This window comes from Diabrotica virgifera, chromosome 2, assembly GCF_917563875.1.
Source record: "Diabrotica virgifera virgifera chromosome 2, PGI_DIABVI_V3a".
Classification (NCBI taxonomy): Eukaryota; Metazoa; Arthropoda; class Insecta; order Coleoptera; family Chrysomelidae; genus Diabrotica; species Diabrotica virgifera.
The window spans coordinates 57,198,335-57,223,410 of record NC_065444.1 but is presented as its reverse complement, the minus strand read 5'-3'; the positions used below and the strand labels follow the sequence as shown (position 1 = coordinate 57,223,410).

Genomic DNA, 25,076 nt, shown 5'->3' with positions numbered 1-25,076 from the left:
TCAGTGGCGTACTATTTTTCTCTTAAAAAAATTCAGACCATTACCTGTACGCGCGCCAATGTTCAATATAAAATTCTTCTATAACCTCTAAAATGAGTTCATTTTTAACATTTGTTGTAGCTATGCACCTAGTTAAAATCTTATTAGTAATATTTTCTGTTATTGTTCCAGTTTAGTATTATTATATTGGATATTTCTTGATAATGTATTAAAAAAATGAAAAATACATGTCAAGATGTTTTATTTTTCTGTATAAAAACGGTGCACCATGTGGAAAAAAAGGCGAGAAAGGTTTTTTATCATAAATTAGACGTGGAATTTAAAAATATTTTTTAATTCGAAATATCTCAGTGGCGTACAATTTTTTTCTTTAAAAAAATTCAGACCATTACCCGTAGGCGCGCCAATGATAAATACAAAATTCTTAATTGTATGTCAAAAAATGCGTACTAACTACCTCCTAAAACTCACCACATTTCATTTTCACAGCTCAACTGGTCTTAAAGCAATAAATAAATTGGCAGTTTGAAATAAAAATTTCAACACCCCGTATCTCGGAAACTAAGCATTTGCGGGCATATGTTTATAGAGCAAACCAGCATTAATTTTTCATGTAGAATTAGCCCTTAAAATGTTTCATACTTATTTAGTAACACCCTGTATACCTGATTTTGCTTATAATGAAGTTGATCAAGAGATTTACTCGTAATATTACCCACATTAGTTTTATTTATACATTTATATGATAAAGACTGGTCGGCACCTAATGCTAATATGGTAGTTCCTTTCATAACAGGTAGATCTGAATAAAGCCATATAAAATAATTATTAAAATGTTAAATGTATACATCAATAAGGTTTTTTTTTTAAATTCACCAAGGTCCAGCGTCTAAGACGCAACTGTTTTGAAACTACGGTCTGAAACCGATTGCACCTGCAACTATTTTGTTGTCTCGGCAGCGTAAAAGCACCTGAAACTGGTTTCCAACTAGTTTTCAACCGTTATTTGAAAACAGTTGCATCGTGAGCCCTGAATCTTAGGTATGTTTATTCGTCGCCACTATTTTTCACAGGAATCAAAATTGGAAGACTTCTGTCTTATTTTCGAAAGGAACTACTAAATACTTATACATGGTTTGTATGTTAACTGTTGTGAATAAAATATAACGCTTATAAAAATTTTATAAAGTATATTACGATTGTTAAATTTTTCGTATATATATAAAAAAACTATATCGATTCGTGTGAAATGGTTCATATCAGCCAGCTCAAAAACGGCTATTACATAACTTAATCAAAAGTTGTATAATATCAAAATTGACAAAAAATAATACTAAATCACATGGCCCATAATTGTTACCTTTAGTTTTGTTGATATAATATCATAATGAGAAAAAAATGCATATCTGATTGGAAAAGTATCAATTTATACTATTAAAATTGATAAAACTATAAGGTGTCTCCAGGTTATTCACAGATTTTTATGTTTATCAAAAATTGACTTAAAATAAACATACCTATGCTACCAAAAACGCGATAAAATCGAGCAACATTTTAAGAATATGAACAGTTATATCTTACAAATTAAATTTTAACTTTTTTTGTTGACCAGCAATATTTTCCTGACATATAAACCGACTACAACTTCTCCATTTCAATTAGTCTAAGACCTGAATCCTATTTTGTTTATATGTATATTAGTCTTCCGTAGAGGCTTTCATTGTCTCAATAACCACTTACTCCATTAGCTAAGCAATGGATGTAATATTGACTGGAAAAAAAGAACAAAAATTTCTATCCTCAGATCTTAGGGCTACTCATTGGGATATATAATGTTCTTGAACTCCTATGGCCGGTTTCACCAACGACAAATAGTAGTTTATTCTATGAATAAAGTTATTCGACCAGTAAACTGACATTTCTCCATTTTACTAACGTCAAATAAGACTTATTTTACTTATTTATCAAATAAGTCTTTACTCTTCGAATAAATTGGCAAGTTAATCTCGCTGTAAATATCTATAAGAAAGTAAATTCGTCAGTTTAACTTTAAATTTTCAACGATATATTGAAACAAAATAGAAATATAAACGTCTAATAAATTTTATTCGACGAATAACTATTCATTGATTTATTTGTTGTTGGTGAAACCGGACCTTTTTAGTGGAACATAAAGCTTCAGTAAAAACGTGCCATCGGTTTCAATTTTACGCTAAGGCCTTCACCTCATTTCAAGACTTTTCTTGACCTCTTATCTCGTCCATGATGGATCTTCTCCAAGTTTGTGCTGAGCGTTTTTCTTTTTCCTTGGGGATTTCACTCTAGGGCAGTCTTTGCAATACTGGAACTATTTTTTCGGAGTGTGTGACCGATCGAACCCCACTTTCTGGATTTTATTTCATTTTCTACCCTCTTTTGTTGGACCAGGTGTAGCAGATATTCGTTTCTGATGCTGTTTGGCCAGAAAATACCAACAATTCTTCGTATACCTTTGTTAATAACAAAGACCTGCAGTTGGTCTGTAAGGGTTTTTGTCACTTTACAGGTTTCACATCCGTAGAGTAGAACAGACACGACATCTGACTGGAATATTCGGATCTTTGCCCTTGTAGTACACTCGCAAGTCCTCCAAACAGGGTTGAGCATACTGAATGCTTGTTGAGCTTTTCGTATCCTTACACGAATATCACGAATTACACGAATATCGTCGTCTGTACCTCCGATTTATGTTATGACACTTCTAAGATACGTAAAGTTTTCCACATTTTCAATCTGCATTTTCAATTTAATCAATCAATTGGGATAAGCACCAGCATTATACAGGTGAACAGCCTTTTGTGGTAACTTTTCCTTCTTCAAATAAGGCTTTACTTCAGGAATGAACTTTTTATGGAACCAATCTTGCAAGCTATCCAGTTATCCAGGTAGAACTGATAGATTCTGTGGTTTCATGTTTTTAAAAAGCACGAGGATTTTTTGACTTTCCAATCAGTCAGCTTCAGTCTATGGCTGTCAGACGCATTGACACAACACAACACTGTTATCCGGTCTTTACTTTTTTATGCTGAGGTACACTCACTTCATTGCTTGCAGCTAAGGATTTGCTAAAGCTTCATTTAAACTTGGCAAGTTTGCTGGCTGAAAGTACTTGTTATGACTAAACTTGTCATGTGTAAATAACAGGAAAATGATAGCAAGTGTACTTCCTGTTGTTTAATAAACATGGCCTATTTGGTGCTCGCAAGTACAGTATTGCCCAAAATAAACAGTACTGAAACTGAAACACCGATGTCTCTTTGTGTGCGATTTCATATTCAAATTAACTAGTGATCAATTAATGACCTATCAAGTGATCCTTAAACGATTAATTATTAAGGCCTAATTGTTAAAAATGGTGTTAAGTACAGAGAAATAAGTGTTTCTTGTGTAGCATTCTTTTCGCTCATACGGAATCGGCCGACGTAATAGTGCAAGTCTGCAATACGTGTGTGATCAATTATTCATACAACGGTTTAATAAACGTTCTCCAAGTAATGCTATAATTTTGAAGGTTGTTAAAAATTACTACTTTTTTTAACCGTTGTGTAAATTGATCACGCACGTATTGCAGACTTGCACTATTACGTCGGCCGATTCCGTATGAGCGAAAATAATGCTCCACAAGAAACACTTTTTCCTCTATACTTACCACCATTTTTAACAATTAGGCCTTAATAATTAATTGTTTGAGAATTACTTGACAGGTCTATACCAGTTAATTTGAATATGACAGCGCGCACAAAGACACATCTGTGTTTCAGTTTCAGTACTGTTTATTTTTGGCAATACTGTACTTTCAGCCAGTAAACTTGGCAAGTGTAAATGAAGCTCTAGTTAGGTATTTCCAGTACTATACTCAGCAAAATGTCTATATAAGAACCGAAACAGACGAGCCACTCTGCAGCACTACTGAGTGGAGCCACTAAGTGGCTTAAACAGGCGATTTTGTAGCCCCAATGATTTTGCAATGGACAGTGGCAAGGATCGATCCTCGCCATTACGTTGAAATCTCTGAGTAACCTCTAAATATGGGCTAAAGAAAAGTATCTTCATAATATCAGATAAGAAAACTGTTAAAGTCTATATAAAAATTGTTATAGTTAAAATATGTTTACTGTGCTGCTTGAATGTACCAACCATCAATGTATTTGGATATATACATACATTTAAATATATATTTCAGCTATTATTTGTGATGTTTTAAGGAATGTTATCTCTTTAGTTGCGTATTTGTATAAAGTTAAGTATTAAGATGATACATTTTATATTGTGAGATAATGTTAAGATCCAGAGCTTTAAATATGTCTTTATGTATCCAGTAACGATTAGGACACATCAGCACCTGCTATTTTAGTTTAATTTGAAATGAAATATACACTACGTAAATCTTTCAGCTGAACATAGGTAATAACACACACTGGCAAACGTGGCAACTGCGCTCTCTCGATGACACTGCTATCGTCAAGGCCGCGCAGACGTTTTAACTTTTAGTATCTATTTTGACGTTTATAAATATGTAGCAGCTGGATATTTTTGGCCTGAGTGAATGGGAAAACTTTGTTTAATTTTGAAATTAAAAATATGTATTTGAAAAATTAAATTAAAATAGATACTACAAGTTAAAACGTCTGCGGCCTTGAAGACAGCAGTGTCATCGATAGAGCGAAGTTACCACACTTGCCTTAGTGTGTGTTACCTATGAGCAGCTGAAAGATATAGGTACTTATTGTATATCTTAAGTTAATAATACGACAGATCAAAACAGTTTGAGTTTTTAAGATTTGCATTGTTGATCTAAGTCTATACGAATAAGGAACGTGCTGTATTTGCCATGTTTTTTGTTTTACTATCAACAATCAAAGTTGTATATTTCTTATCTTGCTAAAATAAAGAATTTGGAGTTATGTTACAGTGCTTTCTAAGATCATGTTGGAATTCCAGTTTGTATGTCTGGAGGAATAACTAAGCAGTGGACTATATGCGGATGTAAAACAAAAAGTGCCATCTCCCAATCAGAGATTGGATATCAGCATCATTATCTTTACTCTAATCCTAATCGCTGCTTTGAAGAGTGTTATTGAACTGCATTCAAACCAGTCCCTTAAAATTTTCATCCATGCCACTCTGTTTCCTATTATCGTATCCTGTATTATCTTTTATCTCTTATCTTATTCTGTCTTGTCAATCATTTTATAACGCTGTCCCCTCATTACGTGTCCTAGATATTGTAACTTTCTTATTTTTATTGTGTTTATTATTTCGTATTCTTTGAGCATTTGTCGCAATACTTTCGTGTTCGTTTTTTTCTGTCTCCATGCTATTCTAAGCATCCTTATGTAACTCCACACCTCAAATGACTAGCTTATTTATATGTACTCGCTTCAGCATCCAGCTTTCAAGTCTATTGTAGTATGGAAAACACGTAACATCTCAAGTTCATACTCTCAGTTCCAATCTAAGGTCTTTATTGCAGATAATTGTTTTCATTTTACCAACGCATTTGTTACTATTTCTATTCGGGCCCTTATTTCTTTTGTTTGATCATTATTTTTTGAAATCCGGGTTCCCAGATATTTGTATTTATCAACCCTTTTTATCGGTACATCTCCAAAATGTGTGTTTGTTTGTATATTTGTTTTCTTTGTTATTTATCATGCATTTAGTATTTCTTATATTAATTTTTTGTCCATAATTTTCACAGAAAATGCTTGTCTTGTTTAATAGTAGTTGGAGTTGTTCAGTAGAGCTTGTCATAATCTGCATATCTTATGTTGTTAATAGTTCTTCCTTTAATTATTATTATTACTTCACTTTCAGATACTAATACTTTTTCCAAAATAAATTTACTATATACATTAAATAGTAGTGGAGATATATACATCCCTGTCTAACTCCTCTCCAGACTTCATTTTCTGAACTGGGTTTGTTATCTATGGCAATTTGTTTTCTATGATTTCGACACAGGTCTGTTATTAAGTCTCCTTTTAAGTCTCTTTTGTCTATGTTCCTTGTCTTTAGAATTTGGACTAATTTTTCATGTCACTTTTTAGAATAGGTTGGCTTTTACACTAACAAGAGTACTAAGAAAACCCCTTATCCTTACTATATAGCTTTACAGATACTTTCAGCGTTAAGGTGTGGATTTTTTATACTTCTAGGATGGATTCACAAAAACTTTTCAATTTTGGTACCATAATTATGTCAGTGCCCTTATAGCTTGGGCAGTATCGTCGCCACCGCTTGCGAAATTATTCCGATTCGATTTTTTTTGCACAAACTTACTCAAAAAGAGGTCTTTATAACATATCCATAGGGTGCCGGGCGGTGCCGTGGTCGAAAAATTGTTTAAACAATTTTTTTTAAACAAATTCACAAAAATAATTTTTTCATTTCGAACAATATTTTTTTAGATAATTTGGGTCATTCTGAGCAAAAAAGATCTTTTGTCATTTTTCTCTAAAATTGATTGTTGTCGAGTTATATGCGATTAAAAGTTTGAAAATGCAAAAATGGCCCTTTTCAAGGCTTAATAACTCAATTAAAAATTATTATGCAATTCAAAAAGTGGCCAAATCAAGTTTCAAACCCCTTCTTCAAAGTCCTGAAGAGATTTTTGTCATTATTTTATTACAAAGCTGCCATTTTTAATTATTAAAAATTGGCGCTATAGTTCAACTGCATCGTCGCCCCGTTTAGCGAAACTATTTCGATTTGATTTTGTTGCACAAACTTACTCAAAAGAGGTCCTTATAATAACACATCCACAGGGTGCCGGGCGGTGCCGTGGTCGAAAAATTGTTTAAACAATTTTCTTTAAACAAATTCACAAAAATAATTTTTTCATTGCGAACGATTTTTTTTAGATAATTTGGGTTATTCTGAGCAAAAAAGGTCTCTTGTGATTTTTCTCTAAAATTGATTGTTGTCGAGTTATATGGCCATTTTCGCATTTTTCAAATTTTAAATCGCGGATAACTCGACAACAATTAATTTTAGAAAAAAATCACAAGAGACCTTTTTTGCTCAGAATAACCCAAATTATCTAAAAAAAATCGTTCGCAATGAAAAAATTATTTTTGTGAATTTGTTTAAAGAAAATTGTTTAAACAATTTTTCGACCACGGCATCGCCCGGCACCCTGTGGATATGTTATAAGGACCTCTTTTTGAGTAAGTTTGTGCAAAAAAATCGAATAGGAATAATTTCACTAACGGGGGTGACGATACCTCCTGGACTATAGGGCTAATTGTTAATAATTAAAAATAACAGCTTTGTAATAAAATAATTACAAAAATCTCCTTAGGACCTTGAATATGGGGTTTGAAACTTGATTTGGTCACTTTTTGAATTTCATAATAATAATTTTTCATCGAGTTATTAAGCCTTGAAAATGGCCATTTTCGCATTTTTCAAATTTTTAATCGCATATAACTCGACAACAATCAATTTTACACAGACAAGAGACCTTTTTTGCTCAGAATGTCCCAAATTATCTAAAAAAAATGTTCGAAATGAAAAAATTATTTTTGTGAATTTGTTTTAAAATAAATTGTTTAAACAATTTTTCGACCACGGCACCCTGTGTATATGTTATAAGGACCTCTTTTTGAGCAAGTTTGTGCAAAAAAATCGAATCGGAATAATTTCGCTAGCGGGGGCGACGATACTGCCCGGTCTATTAAGGCTTTTTGAGAGTGGTAAGTGTGCAGAAGTTCTCTCAAAACATGTCACAAATATTCTCATTACATACTTTTTTGTTGACAGTGTACGTGAATGTGGTGACAGTACTTCTTATGCCATGTGGCGTTCAAATTTTATATAATAAAAATACCGATATGTCTTCTTAAGAAAGCATTTTGGTAACACAATTCTAATACTTTACACATTAAACGTTTTACAATGCATATTGAAATCATAGCAAGTGTATTTAAAAATATCGACAGTTAAATATTTCATGTTATAGCTATAAGTAAACATATTTTTTTAATCAACGAGAATTATTTAAATTTTTAAACACAGCTATAGTATTAGTACAATAATCATAATTGTTTGAAGGTGCTATTTTCCATGTCGTTTTGTCACATTGAAAGGAATTAAAAGCTCCAATGAATGTTACTTACAATTTATTAATACATGTTTTAACATATTTGCATTTTTATTTCATTCCTTCTTATTGCTTCTTACCTAATTGATTGAAAACAATATAGGAAATTATATTATGTAAGTAATAAGTACCATCATTACGAAATACAAGCTTATAAATGATATCAATGTTTTAGAGACTATAACTTCGTTTTTCAATACCATTTATACCAACGGACACCTACGTAATGGTTGGTCCAATTCATTGTTCATAGCTCCACCTAAGAAGGCAACAGCAAAAACCTGTGCTGATTATAGAACCATCAGTTTGTTAAACCATCTATTGAAAATTTTTCTGAAGGTAATATGTGGCCGTATCTACAATAAATGCGGGGAATACTTAAGTGACACAGTTTGGTTTCCATAACGGGTTTGGAACGAGAGAGGCATTGTTTGGGATGAATGTACTTGCTCAAAGATGTGATATATCTGTTGGCATATACTGTTGGTTTATTGACTTCCAAAAGGCTTTTGATCGTGTTAAGGTCTCAATATTAATCAAAGTTCGAATTCTGTGGAAAAATTGGAGGGCTGATTTTGTTTCATACTCCTTTCGTATTATCCTGGAAGTATCTCTAAGATTTTGTTTTTTGAAATATCCGAATATCTTTTCTTGTAAAAGCTGTAAATAAAAACACTGCTTTGAATTTGTATTTAATTAAAAATATCAAAACTCAATAAAATTAACAACACAAAACAATTCAATAGCGGGTATGTCCACCTCTCGCAGCAATGACTGCTCGCAATCTGTTTGGCATTGAAAAAATATGTGTTATTCTTGCCTGGGGAATAGCCTGATATTCCTCTACCAGGGCCATAAGTGTACCAAATTTTCTGGAGGCCTAGGATGACAGTGAATATTCATTTTTAATTCATCCCATAAATGCTCAATAGGATTGAGATCTGGGCTGCATGCGGGCCATTCTAATCTTACCAATCCAACATCACTTAAGATATTTATGGTTATGAGTCAAATCAGTTTTTTATTTATAAAAAATTGTACAGCTCTTACAAGAAAGGGGCCGTCCATTAATAACGTGATGTTTTTTTTTGCATTTTTTAACCCCCCTCCCCATTGGTGATACATGGTGAGGTTTAAGACTTACCCCCCCCCCTGCCTCCTATATCACGTGTATTTTTTAGAACCTACAAAAAATCTATTTTTTTAATATCTATAAAATACACGTATAGTAGGTAGATAAGTATCATCTAATTTTTTTATAAAAAATTAAAGACTACAATAATAACGTTTAGAGGTAGACAGAAAGGTTGCAGGTTGTTTTTGACTGACAAAAATAATGAAAAAAATGCGAAAAACATTTTTGTACTAAATTAGTATTAAATACTAAATGTATTATACATAAACATTATTTAATGTACGGTATCCTCGGATCACTCATGAGCAAGACTTTCTTTAACTGGATACGCATCTAAGTCAGTTGTTGGCACAGTGCTTTGTTGAAGATCAACATCAGTTTCATCAAGCCACTCGGCGTCATTATTTTCGCGCACTACGCAGAGAATCTCTTTCGATCGTCACGTGAGGATGCAGGAAGGACGAGCATTGTGCATCTCTAGAGTCTTATTGCTCAGATTCAGTTGCTTGTGACAAATATTCACATGCGCTTTAGCTTTTTTCTGTGTACAGAAGTCCAGTGCACACCACTGACATGTCCTTTCAAAAGTATCTGATGATCCTTATGCAGGCTAGGGCAATACAGGTCATAAATCAATTTGCCGAAGCCTTCATACATTGGAGTAATTTCGAGAGACTGTTGCAGAAGAAATGGAGCATGATGGATCTTGTCATCATGCTCTTGAGGCTCTGGAATATATAGGCCACCGGATGACTGCAAAATTGGGTAAGGAGGTATAACGAAGCGTTCCAAAAGAATGAATCGTATAGAACTCCGCATATTATATACCTAAAGCAAATATTGACTTTCTCACACATGCTCGCTATACCACTGCTGGGAAGACAGATCTGGAATAAAACTTTCAACAATGTTATCTGACTTGACATACTCTGCTACGACGCCATGGCCGTCAATAACCATATTACTCCATACTTCTGAGAGAACTTCACCAGCCTTCTGAAAGTTCTTTTTTTCAAGGTCATGATCTTTTGTTCTCCCTTGTTCATCCAAATGGGTTCCATGAGAATCATGCGAAAGTGTAAGTCCAGATAATTCCCGGCTGAAAGGCGCCATTCTTCTCTCAACGCGATTGAACACGCTTTTACCAGGTGCATTTGTAAAGATAAATATTGCTCTAGCTAGATCATGCTTGACAAAGTTCTGTAGGGCATGGGCAATTTGAAGTATTGATACATGAGCTAAAATATTGAGTTTGTTAATAGAATAGTATAATAGTTTGATCACCCTGTACAAAATTTTGTAACAATAAACATATGTTTGAATATGTCAAATACTCTATTGTTAAGATCCAAGAAGAAATATGTGCCTCCGATTCTTATATAGATTCGTAGATATTCAGTGCCAAAACAACAGAATAACTCCCACCACATTATTATTACCAATTTATCAGATAGTAGGTATAAGTATAATACATATGTTAAAAGCCCATATCGAAGACGGCAGGCAGAGTCCTGACCAGTATTCCTAAGTGGAAACATCTGGTGGTGCATTCAAAACAAAAGAATTCGTAAGAGTCCTTTCTTATCTTAGGGACTTAAAATAATTACCATGTAAAGTATCCCGTGTCGCTACAGAAATTTGGGTTGAACAAAAGAAAATTAATGTGTTGTTGGTTTATATAATATTAGAATGAGAAATGATTTTTTTTATTAGTCACACCAATGCCACTTTCGATTTTTGTGTGCATTTGACGAAAAAATAAATACATATAATGCCACTTTTTAGTTGAGTTTCGGGCATTTTCCTTAAAAAATAAATACACGTGATAGTATTACTAGACCCCCCTCCCACTTGTGATGTTTCGTGATTTTTTATGGAACCCTCCCCCCCTTTCAAGCCTCACGTGATTAATGGACAGCCCCAAAAGACATATTTGGATAATTCAAAAAACAAAATTTTAGTGATGCCTCCGGGATAGTATGACAGGACTATGAAACAAAATCAGCTCTTCAATTTTTCCACAGAATTTTTTAAAGTTAGGAGAAAATACAACGTTTTCATTCACCCCTGTATAATGCCATGTAAGCAATTTTTTTTATTGGAATAATAAACGATATTAATACATGTACCTACAAACTGATGCAAGAATCTTGAAAATCAGATTACAAATAATAAAGTTATAAATTGTCAAATTTTATCAAAAATTTTGAGTGGTGGAATTTTGGTTGGTGAGTGTATAAAATAAAAAGCAGATGTTAACAAAAACTATCAAAACTTTATTGAAAATAAATAATATTTAAGTCAACATACAACTGATTTTTTGGTATGAAAAAGACCCATCATGGCATCCTGTAGTGCCCTTAAACAAGCAATGTTTGACTTAAAGCCTCCAGCTCTTTCTTGTTCAGTCTCTGCTCTAACATGATTTAAGAAACGTTTGTCTACAATATCAGTTTCGCTTGGTGGTTCTGGCCCATCCACAGGGAATGTGATGGGTTGGTATGTGTAAAGCGGACCTTCATCTGTAGGTACTGGCAAAAAGGTGGTTTGATTTTGGCGTCCAAATTGAATTCCAGTTGAAAACTGTGTGACCTTTTGTGGAACTTTCTTGACTTCTTCTTCTTTTGCCTGTTGAGCTTGCTGAGCAAATGTGTTAAGTATATTTTTGGCATCTGCATTGGAAAACATCAATTCATCAATAAGTGCTTCTTTCTCTCTTATTTTCTTCTTCTTCGTTTCTATTTCTTCTAAGTGCATTTCTTTTTTACGTTCTTCTTCCATTTGCTTTTCTAGTTCCAACATTTCTTCTAATTCATACTCTTCCCTACCTAGCTTACCTTTGCTTTTTAGAATCTGTTCTTTGTTATCCCTCTTGTATTGTTCTATCTTTTTATTTGTATTTACGATATCAATATCATTTGATAAATTATAAATAATGGTTTCAATTTCTTCTAAATAATCATTGTAATCTTGCAGACTTTGAAAGTCCTCCTCTTTCTTATTAAAGTCTTTTAAGACCCGTTTTCTTATATCTACTTCCTTTTCCACTGTTGAGTCTTCGAACAACTGCACTCTAAAGTTTATTCTTCGTAGTGGGATCTTACATTCTGGGCAGGAGCCTGACCCTTTGAGAAAAAGCAAATCTACACAACTCTCACATAATCCGTGGCCGCAAACATTCACCATCATTTTCATTGAAGGGTTTTGGAATTTGGAAGTTCGGCATCGTGGACATGTAAAATCTTCCATTGTAATGTTACTTCTTGTAAACAACTAAATATTAATTATTTCTTTCACTTACGCGGCTTTAATAACATAACCAATAAAAAATAAATATTAATGTCAATGTCAAACTGATTAATGATTGATTGATACATAAATACGTCATAAGGTTTGTTCCAACACGACCGAGAACCGTCACGAAACGGTAACGCTTCTGCGCAGTAAACAAAATCCGTTCCAACAAAAATATGATCGTCATCGGATCGTCCTTCCCACTGTTCCAACAAGAATTGTGATCTTTCGGTGACGGTTTCGTGATGATCATTTCAGTAATCGGGCAAATGCATTGGTTGGACTGACTTGCGCACTAGGATTTAATTCTTTAAAGTTTTTGAGCCTTTGATCGACTAAAAGCACACAAGCTGTCACCAACAAAAATGACAAATATATGAGTACCGTCATGGGACGATAACTGGGCGATACAATTACGAACATGCGCACAACAAACGGTACAAGTAGTTTCGTGACGGTTTCTGGACCGTCCAAAAGTTCATGTTGGAACAAACCTTTTATCTGTTGCAGCTTAACAACAGAAATTATTTCGATCATCCATTAACTTATTATACTATGATTTATTTCATAATATATTCATTTCATACAAAACTAAAATGAAATTCTAATTGAAATTGAAACTGTGTATGTGTATCCTTAGATTTGTTCCAACACAACGAAAACCGTCATGAAACGATCACGAAACTGCGCGCAGAAAGCAAAATATCGCCGGTTTCGTGATCGTTTCATGACGGTTTTTCATTGTGTTGGATCATACCTCAATCAACGGTTGAATCCATAGCACAACCACGTTGGAACCAGTGATGTGGGAGACAAACCGGTTACATAGATAGGTGGTTTGTTCCAACAAGAACTTTTTGACGGTCCAGAAACCGTCACGAAACTACTTGTACCGTTTGTTGTGCGCATGTTCGTAATTGTATCGCCCTTTTATCGTCCCATGACGGTAATCATATATTTGTCATTTTTATTGGTGACAGCTTGTGTGCTTTTAGTCGATCAAAGGCTCAAAAACTTTAAAGAATTAAGTCCTAGTGCGCAAGTCAGTCCAACCAGCACATTATGCATTTGCCCGATTACTGAAATGATCATCACGAAACCGTCACCGAAAGATCACAATTCTTGTTGGAACAGTGGGAAGGACGATCCGATGACGATCATATTTTTGTTGGAACGGATTTTGTTTACTGCGCAGGAGCATTACCGTTTCGTGACGGTTCTCGGTCGTGTTGGAACAAACCTAGGAGGTTTGTTCCAACACGACCGAGAACCGTCACGAAACGGTAATGCTCCTGCGCAGTAAACAAAATCCGTTCCAACAAAAATATGATCGTCATCGGATCGTCCTTCCCACTGTTCCAACAAGAATTGTGATCTTTCGGTGACGGTTTCGTGATGATCATTTCAGTAATCGGGCAAATGCATAATGTGCTGGTTGGACTGACTTGCGCACTAGGACTTAATTCTTTAAAGTTTTTGAGCCTTTGATCGACTAAAAGCACACAAGCTGTCACCAATAAAAATGACAAATATATGATTACCGTCATGGGACGATAAAAGGGCGATACAATTACGAACATGCGCACAACAAACGGTACAAGTAGTTTCGTGACGGTTTCTGGACCGTCAAAAAGTTCTTGTTGGAACAAACCACCTATCTATGTATTTAACAGCCCGTCGTATTTGATATGGCAACACTGTCAATTTCTCAAATAGAGGGCCGATTCACCGAATCCATGGTATTCGTATTCGTGTTCCGGCTTTGTACCATGCTCCGAATCTGTTACGTCACGTCCAAAATACGTCTGCGTTGAGCGAACGGAGTGGAGGGAGTTTGTTTATATGTATTTTTACTACAAAAACGTTATTACGTAGGTCAAAATTTTTGACGTAAGAGAACTGTCAAAACATTAGAATGTGACCTTTCTTTATTGCCGTGTTTATAATAAACATAGCAATAATGAAAAGTCACAATCTAATGTTTTGACAGTTCTCTTTTCTCTTACGTCAAAAATTTTGACCTACGTAATAACGTTTTTGTAGTAAAATATTCTATTTCTCATGATCATCTTTCAGTGCGTCACAGTTTTTCGATTTCTTTCTAACGTATTAAATTGTATATGACAGAAAAAAAGGCACGTCGTTGATTACTTTGGTAATTATTCTAGTTCGGTGATTATTCTAGTTGTCGATAGATGGCGCCATAATAAAAAAATATTTTTTTTTAATTAGATAATAATATTACAAATATAATCTGTATAATTTATAAGACTATACAAATCAAAGAAAATACCATTTTATAAATGCAAGAAACGCATTTGATTTGTTTTTATTCCAAATTAAAAATAAAATGTGACAACTGTCAGATGTAACTAAAATGTCATGTTAGAATAAATGTCATAAATGTGTATTATCATGGACTTACCCTTTTTCCTATCATTTTTGTTACGCACTGAAAAATGATCATGAAAAGGACAATATAAACATTTTGAACATGTATTACATAACTGATAATTTTTTACTTATAGTAAGTTGTGGTTCATTCATCTATAGTTTACTGTGGTTTAGTCCATAGTATAGAGAAATAATAACAGCAAGTCATTGTTGTTATTTCTATTTCTCTATGGTTTAGTCTTTAGTGGTTTAATATCTGCCATGGGTACTTGGGTAATACTATATTATTTATCTATGTCTGCCATTATCCATCTGCTATAATATTATCCATATTGGCCTTGGCACGTTGCACATTGTTAGAATGGAATGTGGGACAACATCAAGTTTAGGGCAACCAAACATAACCAATTTGTAGTCGACATTTGAGGTAATCTAAAAACACTGACAGTGTTGCCATGTTGTAAAATATTTCTTACTGTAACATCTAAAATTCAAAATTGAATAGAACACAATATATAATTTAAAAATCGAAAACAAATGTAAAGTGCACTTTACATCAACAATAAATTGAACAAGAAATTGACAAAGTTATTCAAGGTCAAATTTGACTTATACAAAACACCCAATTTTGCCGTGAATAAAAAGAAAATAAAGAAATTTGACAAAATAAAACATATCCAATTGTTCTATTTCATCAAATTCCTTTATTTTCTTTTACAAACCATACATTTTGTACACGTTAAATTTGGCCTTGAATAACTTTGTCAATTTCTTGTTCAATTTATTGTTGATGTAAAGTGGACATTAGATATAAATCAGAAAATATATTAAAAGCATTAAAATTATATAAAAATCAATAGTGGCCATAGTTAATAGAAACACTAAACAATGTGAAGATTTCTAAACTGTAACTAATAAAATATCTAAAATACTAAATAGTAATAAAAAGAAACCAACTTAAATGAATTAACTAACCTATGAAATAAACATCTAAATTATAAAAAAAAAAACATTTTAAACAAGGTCTAAATTCATATGTCTAAATTATAAACAGATATGGCAACACTGTTCACAAAATTCATGCTGTTGCATGGCCGTTGCCCTAAACTTTATGTTGTCCGGAATGTGTATGGTGTATGTTAAATTAAAAATTAATTTTAAGATTATAAACTTACCGAAAACTGAATCAGAATTTGTTAGCTATGGAAGGTAAAGTTAAAATTAAGAAAGAAGCTGAAGAGTATGACCAAAATGATATAGAGCTATGGACATCAGTAGTAGATCTGGAAGATTTGAAAAATGAACCAGGGGAAGATTACCCAGGTAATAAATAGATTTATTTCTATTTGCATTTATATGTAATGTATCAAACAAGGCTTGCGAGATCCCATTCCTTGCTACTAATATGTATTTATCCCATTTTTTAACTCTGCCATGTTTACTGTAAAATAATTTGATAGTTAAACTCAAAATCTGTATCCTATAGCACTACAGCTCAAGTTGGGCCCTGGTCTCCCCCAGCATCCGTCTCCAAGTATCTGTTCCTGGCTACTCTCCTCCAGCTTCCTACCCTCAATATCTATTTAGCAAATTATATACAATATAGTACTATATACATACAGGGTGTCCCCGAAAATAGTGCGTTCCTTAAAGGTATAGGTAGAAGGCACAATGTAGAGCAAAAAAGTCTTATAACATTTTTTTCTAAATTGTTCCTTTTGACCAAAAAACGATAATACATTTTGATATGCAAATTTAAGTCTGGCAACAACACGCAACTCAAAAATCTAAAGATTAAAAAAATAGGTTTGTAGGTCAGTTGCATCTAGTAGGTAAAATAATGTAAATATCAACCAAACCCATATCCGTTATTTTGCAGGTGGGTACCTACGATGTCAACAAATTACACCTCAAATGTCCCCAAAAATCACACCCCAAAGTAAATAATCAAGGGGTTATTAGGTTAAATTTCCACAATCACAGCAAGTTCTTCTAAGCTACGTAGCCATGTCATTCAAATTTACAAAAATAAAAATTCACTAATGTTGTTCTGAAGCTATTTCCTTGTGGCATTTTTATGATTAATTATTTATATGGGAAATAAGCCACAATTAAAATGAAAAAAATAATTTTATTAACGTTTCAACGCCCAAATCGGGTGCCGTTGTCAAAATATTTTGTATTTTGACAAGGGCACCCGATTTGGGCGTCGAAACGTTAATAAAATTATTTTTTTCATTTTAATTGTGGCTTATTTCCCATATAAATAATTAATCATAAAAATTCACTTATATGAAGAACAATGTAATTTTTTTCTTGGAAACGGTTAATTTTAGAAAAAAATGTTATAGGACTTTTTTGTTCTAAATTGTATATTATATCCATACCTTAAAGGAACGCACTATTTTAGGGACACCCTGTATACTCACATCTACTCTCCTCCAGCTTTCCACCCTCATTATCTATTTAGCAAAGAATATACAATATAGTACTATATACATATACTCACGTCTATTTTCTTTGTCTTAAGCTTCAGTTCTCACTTCATCCCAACCCAGCATACCTTAAAACATTTCATTCACACATAACTTCTTCTTTCTTTTCATCCCCTAAAATACTTTTGCCATCAAGGATCAAGCTTGCTAACAGGTTACATATGTGATTATCGTATTTATAAGAATTTTTAATTATTAGGCAGTAATGTTGAAATTAGTATATAGGGCTGTTCATTCACATTCATTGGTTTCGAGCTTCTGTCATGTGTCACATAATATTAATATATCTACGTCATATGTTATTGGTATATACCATGATACAAACCAAAGACGTATGACGTAGTTATATTAATATTATGTGACACATGACAGAAGCTCGAAACAAATGACAATCGATGAAAAGCCCTATAAGTGCTTGTTAAGATTACAGTTGATCCCAAACCCTTTTTTCAGTGCGTCATTAATTTTGATGTCATATAGGATTTTAAGAATGTCATAAATCATTACATAGCATTTTAGTTAAATCTGACAGATGTCAGAATATTTATATTTTATACAAACATCAATATTTATACAAATATTTGCCGGAATATTAATATTTTAAATATTTTAAGGAGAACGGAGCAAAACGCAAAATTTTGACCCATGTCAAAATTTTCAATGTGTTTTAAATGTATTCATTTTTTTCAAATCTTGAGAGAACTAATAAGTACAGTAAAACCTCGATATAACGGACTAATTGGGGGACGGGGTGTTCATTAACGCTGAAAGTCCGTTATATAAAAATAAGCTTCAAACAAATTAAAAAACTTTTTTTTGAAAATATGTGCATTGTATTTATAAAAATAAAAAAGACAAGCCACAAACAAATTGTATTTAATTGTCTTACTCTGAAGGGACGTTGCTGTTTGATATCGACGCGCCTGTTTTCAGTAATCCTGCTTTGAAAAAGGAATTAAGTTTTGTTTGCAATTTTAAAATTTGCTGTTTTTTTATAATCACTTCTCTAAAATTATGCTGCTCTCTTTTATCCCCTGCGGTATCTTCATCGTGCAATACAACCATTACTTTATTTAAAAACTGTCAGCATTATATTCGTTTGGTTACCAAAATTACTCCCTGGTCGATGAGTTGAATAAGCGATGTTGAATTTTTTTGAGCAAAAAAAGTACAGCAAAAAATACAGCTTAAAGTTGCTTTCTTCTGAATGTAGAATATTTTCAGAGGAATGAGCAGGAGTGTTGTCTACAGTCAATAAACATTTTACCTCTTCCGGCGGTATTCCCAGTTTTTCTCTTGAAATTATCTCACTGCTGGTCCAAATTCTTAAAAAGAAACCAATTTTTGATCCTGTCCTTGCTGATTTTTCTTGAAGAATTTAATTTTTCATATGTTTTTACATTTAGAGGGATTTTTTGTCCGTTATATCCAAAGTCCGTTAAATAGAGGTTCGTTCTATGGAGGTTTTACTGTACTTTTGAAAAATTTAAATGCAGAATGAAAGACTACTTTATTACCGAGGGCCGAAAGTCTCTTAGAATAAATAAGAAGTTTGTTTAGAATGAAATATTTGCAATTAAAAATCACACTAAATTTTCTCTTTTATTTTCACCCCTGTAACTTAACCTTAAGATAAACCTTATAGAAGTTTTCAGGGACTTCCGGCCCTCGGTAATAATGTAATCTTTCATTATGTGTTTAAATTTTTCAAAAATATTTATTAGTTTTCTCAGGATTCGAAAAAAATGAATACATTTAAAACATGTTAAAACTTTTGACATGCGTCAAAATTTTGCATTTTGCTCCGCTCTCCTTAATGGAAAAAACAATAAATATAAAATCAAATTTTACTATACGCTCTGAGCTTCGCTGGTGTCGCTCCTGGCGGATTACTAATTCAACTTTTACTGGTAATTTTTAAATTTATTATTTAATTGTTATCGATTAATATTTACAACGCTAAAAAGTAATTAAATTGTCATAGATTGTTTTAAGATTTTGCTCATCATTTTGACGTTCTATTGATGAAATATTAATTTCTTACTTCGGATACTTTCACAATTATCGTGTAGATGGCGCTAAGATTAATTTATAATTACATATTACGGAACATTAAAAAAACGTAAATTCAGTATTTAAAACGTAAGAATATTTAAGGTAAAAATATATACCACAGCTTTGACCAACTAATATTTTTTATAATTAATGTTTTTAATTTTAATTTTAAATTAATCACTTTGACATTTATGTCAAATTTCCGGTAAACGTTTACAGACTTGCCACTACTGGCGCTCGCGAATTTATAAATATCCCCTCTACGTACGAGCTCACAGCGTATACAATGTCCCGATCGCTGAAAAATACTAACCTAGAAATTACAATTGTCATTTTACCATATGATATTGTGTGAACATACTGTTTCAATCGATAATTTTTGTGTCAAATTATCTTTATTCCCATAATTGATTGGTTATCTATTTAGATTTAGAGTATTGTAATCACCAACCAATTATACATCTATAAGTATGTCGTTTTAATATGCAAATACCCATCAAGGAATACATAATTCTCTAACTAAGTTATAATCACAGAGGTACGTTTTTTGTATCTCTTTTAACTGTAATGTGTGTGAGAATTTGATAATCTATAACGCACTGAAAAAAGGGTTTAGGATGATCTGTAAGTACTTGTCTAGATTAATATTTGATTTAATGTACAATATGCCAATTGACTGCAGTATGACCAATTTGTAAGAGACAGCTTTGGAGAAAAGAATGTAAAAAAAATAAAAATCATCTTTTATTCTATGGGTTGTCAGCTAAAACCACTTTTAGTCCACTTTTTTCCAAATGTGACACTATGATATAATACAGTCGCGATCATAAAATCCGGGTCACCCTGAAAATTCCAAGTTTCTTAAACATTTTTGACTCTGGTACAGTAATAACATTTTTTTAGGCTAAGCTAATGTATTTTTTATATGTCATCAATGGTTGTTTGAAAAAAAAAACGGTTTTTTATTGTTTTTATTGAAACAGCAGATAACAAAATAAAATTGTTGATAATTCAGACAAACGAAAAAAAATGGAAAGTACAGAACGTGGTAGAATATCAGTGAAATTTCAATGTCTAATATCGTGTATTGCCTCCCCTTGCTCTAATAACCTCTTGCAGACGACGGGGCATACTCTCAATTTTACTCCGGATTAGATGTTGTGGTATGTTATTCCACTCTCTAACTAACAGATCCTTAAGCTCCTGTGCGTTGTTAGGAGAAGGTATATGGGTTTGAATACGTTTTTTCAAATCGTCCCAGATATGTTCGATATGATTTATGTCTGGAGACCTAGCTGGCCAGGGTAACCTCGTAATTCCAACCTCGTCCAAGTATTGCATACTGATCCTGGCAACGTGCGATCGCGCGTTGTCCTGCATAAAAACGGCATCATCTCCAAGCCCCACCATGGCGGGCATAACATGCTCCTCCAGAATCTCCGTAATGTACCTTCATGCAGTGAAGGACCCATTTTCGACAAAAGGTAACTCTGTGCGGAAATCGGAAGCCACACCTCCCCAAGCCATATCCGAGCCACCACCAAATGGCATTCTTGGAGCAATGCAAGCTTGTGAAAATCGTTCGCCGGTTCTCCTCCAAACTCTTACACGTCCATCGGATCCAGTTAGGCAGAAACGGGATTCATCTGAGAATAACACTTTGCTCCAATCGTTAATTCCCCAATGCGCGTATTGTCGAGAAAAGCTAGTCGTGCAACTCGATCCTCCCGGCGAAGTGGCGGTCCTGTAGCCATTACCCGAGAAGATAGTCCAGAAGAGCAAAGTCTTCTCCTGACTGTTGCAACGCTAACGTTGCAATTTCGCACTTCCTGCAGACGATTTCGATGCATAACTGCAGTTGAGGTCCGGTTTCGTAAAGCTTGAAACACAAGGAAACGGTCATCTCGTTCCGTGGTCTTTCTTCTTGGTCCAGAGCCAGGCCGTCTGGTTAGCAAACCCGTCTCCTGAAATCGTTGAAGTACTCGTTGAACCGTAGAAAGTCTTACACCAACAGTTCTTGCGACTTGCCGTTGAGCGTGACCGTCTTCCACAAGCGCAACAATTCGTGCCGTTTCAACAGCAGCCAAAGGCATTTTTGGCAAAAAATAAACAATAATAAACACTAATAATGACACTAATGAACAATTAAGACGGCAATAATAAACGGTGTTCGCTGCGTTTGACAGTTATAGATACCATTCATTTGACATGTTTGCACTTTTCCGCGAAATCGGCAATTTTGGAATTCTTTGTTACAAAGGAAATCGCTAAGCCGACAACAATTGTCAGAAGCATGTATTAGTTTGTATTTGTGTTATTATTATTTACGATAAAGCTTGTTAAAAATGAAATATCGGTGATTTTTAAGGTGACCCGGATTTTATGATCGCGAGTGTATTATCAAGTTATGTTGTAGGTACCTAACTAATGATATATTTTCATTTATGTTATTCATTTGTACATAATTGTTATCATAATTGTTATTGTCATTAGTTGTGAGTTTATATGGCTATTTATTGCTTCCCATTTGTTTTGGAGTTTCAGGCACTTGCCATAATATGCTGTGTAATATTAATATATCTACGTCATACATCTTAGATAGGTATGTATAATTTTTAAATGATGTATTTATGTCCTCTATACTCTATATACATCATTGGTATAATACATACCAAAATTTGTATGACATTTACCTACCAAAATTATTTAATAATGTATGACGTAGATATATTAATAGTATACCACATAAATATGACAAGTGCCCGAAACAAATGAGAAGCGATATGTTGATAAATAGCTAATAGCGCTATTACTAAATTATACCATTGTTAGAATAGAATGTTTATGTTAAATTATACATTACTTTTAAGATTATAAACTGAATGAGAATTTGTTAGCTGTGGAAGGTAAAGTTGAAATTAAGAAAGAAGCTGAAGAGTATGACCAAAAAGATATAGAAGAGCTATCCACATCAGTAGATCTAGAAGATTTAAAAAGTGAACTAAGGGAAGATTACCCAGGTAATAAAAAGATTTATTTTTATATATATTTATAGTATGTAATGTATTAAATAAGGCTCACTAGATGCCGTTCCTTGCTGCTGTGGTTCGTTTTTTAAATAGAAGGAGTAAAATAAGAAGACTGATTTACACAGAGTAAACATATTTTGAGCGGCAATTTTCAAAACATAATTTTTTATAAAACATTATTTTGAATGTATTTAGGCACAAATATTATAGCCAAATTAACATAGATTGTCCCGTGATATGTGTATCGCAGGTTTGCGAAAAGTTAGGGACTCTTCCTAATTAGCTAATGATTGGGGCGCATGGCATTCCAAATCTTGTTTTAAAACAGTGCAAATATTAATTATCTCAGCCATTGTGTAAACTGTTTAATTTGTCTCTATCTACTGGAATTTTTCCCCATATCTGGAAAGAAAGTTATATCTCTCCTATATTTAAAACAAGCTCCAGAAATGATGTTAAAAACTATCGTAGTGTATCCATACAATCATCTATCCCAAAGGTATTTGATAGTCTCGTGTATAATTATTTAAACTGGCATTGCAAGTAGATCATTATTGATAAACAGCATGGAGGAGGAGATTTAGAGGAGGTGATTCCACAATGACCAACTTGCTTGTATACCATAGTAAGTTGTTGGATGCCTTGGAGAAGGGGTATCAAGTTGAGGCTGTGTATACTGACTTCTCCAAATCATTTGATAAGGTCAATCACTTATTATTGGTTGAGAAGCTGAGAAATATAGGTTTCTCTGATAGATTGGTGGAATGGTTGCTTAGTTTTTTGAGTGATAGAAGGCTAGTAGTTAAAATCGGTAACTTTATATCTAGAGTGATTGAGGTATGTTCAGGGGTTTCTCAGGGGGGCACTGTTCTCCTTTGTTATTTAACCTGTTTGTTAATGATCTTAAAAAGGTCTTGAAGTATTGTGACTTTCTGATGTTTGCTGATGATCTCAAATTATTTTTAACTATACGTAATAAACTTGTCATTAGTTTACTACAAAAAGATCTGGATAGTCTTTCTCAGTGGTGTGAACAAAATCTCTTAGATCGTAATATTGATAAATGCTTTCAGATTTCATTTCATAGGGAAAAAAATAGAATACCATCATTTTATTCTATAAATGGGCAAAATCTTAAAATAAATGAGGTAGCTAAAGACTTGGGTATACTATTTGACTCCAAACTGAATTTTAGTGATCATATAGATAGATTAACAGTAAAAGCGAACAGGATGTTAGGTTTTACACTAAGAAATTGTAAAGGGTTATCTTTGGAGGCAGAGAAGACCATATATCAGGAGCTTGGAGGAGTAAGGGCGAACCCGAAAAATGGTCATTTCAAAAACAGTCTCATCTTCCTCACATACTTTTAAAGAATGCGTCTGTATATTATAACAGCATGTTTCGCACTTCATACTACTAAAATTTCGTAAGAAATAATATACCAATCCATTCATGTCAGAAATTGAACTGCATAATCGTCTAGAAGAGTAAGGGCGAACCCACAGGCTTTCGTTGCGTTTCCTTTCAAGGTTTGCTCCTTCTTCTCTGTTAACGTGCCGGTGTTTCTGTAATTCTGTAGCTTAGTAGCTTTAATTGGTGAGATACACAAGACGAAGAAACCGTAGACTGTAGACGATGAAAATCAAATTGAATTCAATTGAAGCCTTATTTATGAATTTTATTAAAAACACTAGGGATGTTTATTTTTATAGAATAAAAAGTATTAAACCTCTTTTTTTATTTCATAAAAATCTTGCAAAATCCTCTTAAGTTTTTAAGATCTACCTGAAGGATTTCCATACCCTAGGAAAAAATTAGGGTGTAATTTGCATAATAGTAGAGAAACTAAATTTGCTTAAAGTTTATTGTATATTGTAATTTTTATTAGTACTTGGCGATAAACTTTCCGCTTTCATTATTCTGTTCAACGCTTCTGAGAAAAGATTGTAGTGATGAGCCCATGTACCCAGAACACCGACAAAAACCATCTTTAGAAAGTCAATATAATGCATAAATAAGAAGGATTATTATAGTAATTTTACAAGCTAATACTTTATTATATCAATTTACAATTTCAATTGGGAACAAGCCGTAAAATTAAAATAATAATTCCTAAGATTTATACGTTTTATTCACTTTGTACAGATTTTTTGTTGGCATTGTAATAATACAGATTATACACCGTATCCCTCGGTAGACCGCACGCTATAGTAGAAATGCGACGATAAACCGCATAATCTAGTAGCATCACTTATTCGCCCTTACTATTCTAACATTTTGTAAACTTTAACTCAGTTTTCCCGAAACATCGTTTTTGCAGTTCGCCCTTACTCCTCTAAGCTCCTGATATGTTGGGTTGGTCAGATCACAGCTCGAATGTGGGTCAATTATCTGGTCTCCTCAGTATAATGTCTAAGTCATTATATAATGTAGTCTAAGTATAATGTATAAGTCATTAGTGGAGAGTGTGTAACATAAATTTCTACGATATTATAATTATATGTTCAATCTGAATATGATTTCCGACC

The 25,076-nt window shown here is 33.3% G+C and overlaps 2 protein-coding genes across 6 annotated transcripts in view; one reads left to right on the top strand and one right to left on the bottom strand.

Annotated features, from left to right (window-relative positions):
- Nucleotides 1–11,533: 11,533 nt before the first annotated feature.
- LOC126880044 (CDK-activating kinase assembly factor MAT1) lies at nt 11,534–12,637 on the bottom strand. The gene has a single exon (XM_050643674.1). It carries the CDS (start codon nt 12,525–12,527, stop codon nt 11,580–11,582), a length of 948 nt encoding a protein of 315 aa, XP_050499631.1. The 5' UTR covers nt 12,528–12,637; the 3' UTR covers nt 11,534–11,579.
- Nucleotides 12,638–14,632: 1,995 nt separating this feature from the next.
- LOC114331491 (zinc finger protein 664-like) overlaps nt 14,633–25,076 on the top strand; it is a 51,750-nt gene continuing 41,306 nt past the window's right edge. Inside the window, exons 1-3 of one of the 5 annotated variants that reach the window (XM_050643670.1) lie at nt 14,633–15,099; nt 16,129–16,289; nt 22,387–22,536. In XM_050643670.1, the coding sequence (XP_050499627.1) occupies nt 16,169–16,289; nt 22,387–22,536 (271 nt within the window). In that variant the 5' untranslated portion in view covers nt 14,633–15,099; nt 16,129–16,168. The other 4 variants (XM_050643669.1, XM_050643671.1, XM_050643672.1 and 1 more) reach the window with 4 other exon arrangements.

Excerpts from the sequence above, each read along its gene's own strand:
- LOC126880044 (XM_050643674.1), bottom strand. The coding sequence starts at position 12,527 with ATGGAAGATTTTACATGTCCACGATGCCGAACTTCCAAATTCCAAAAC.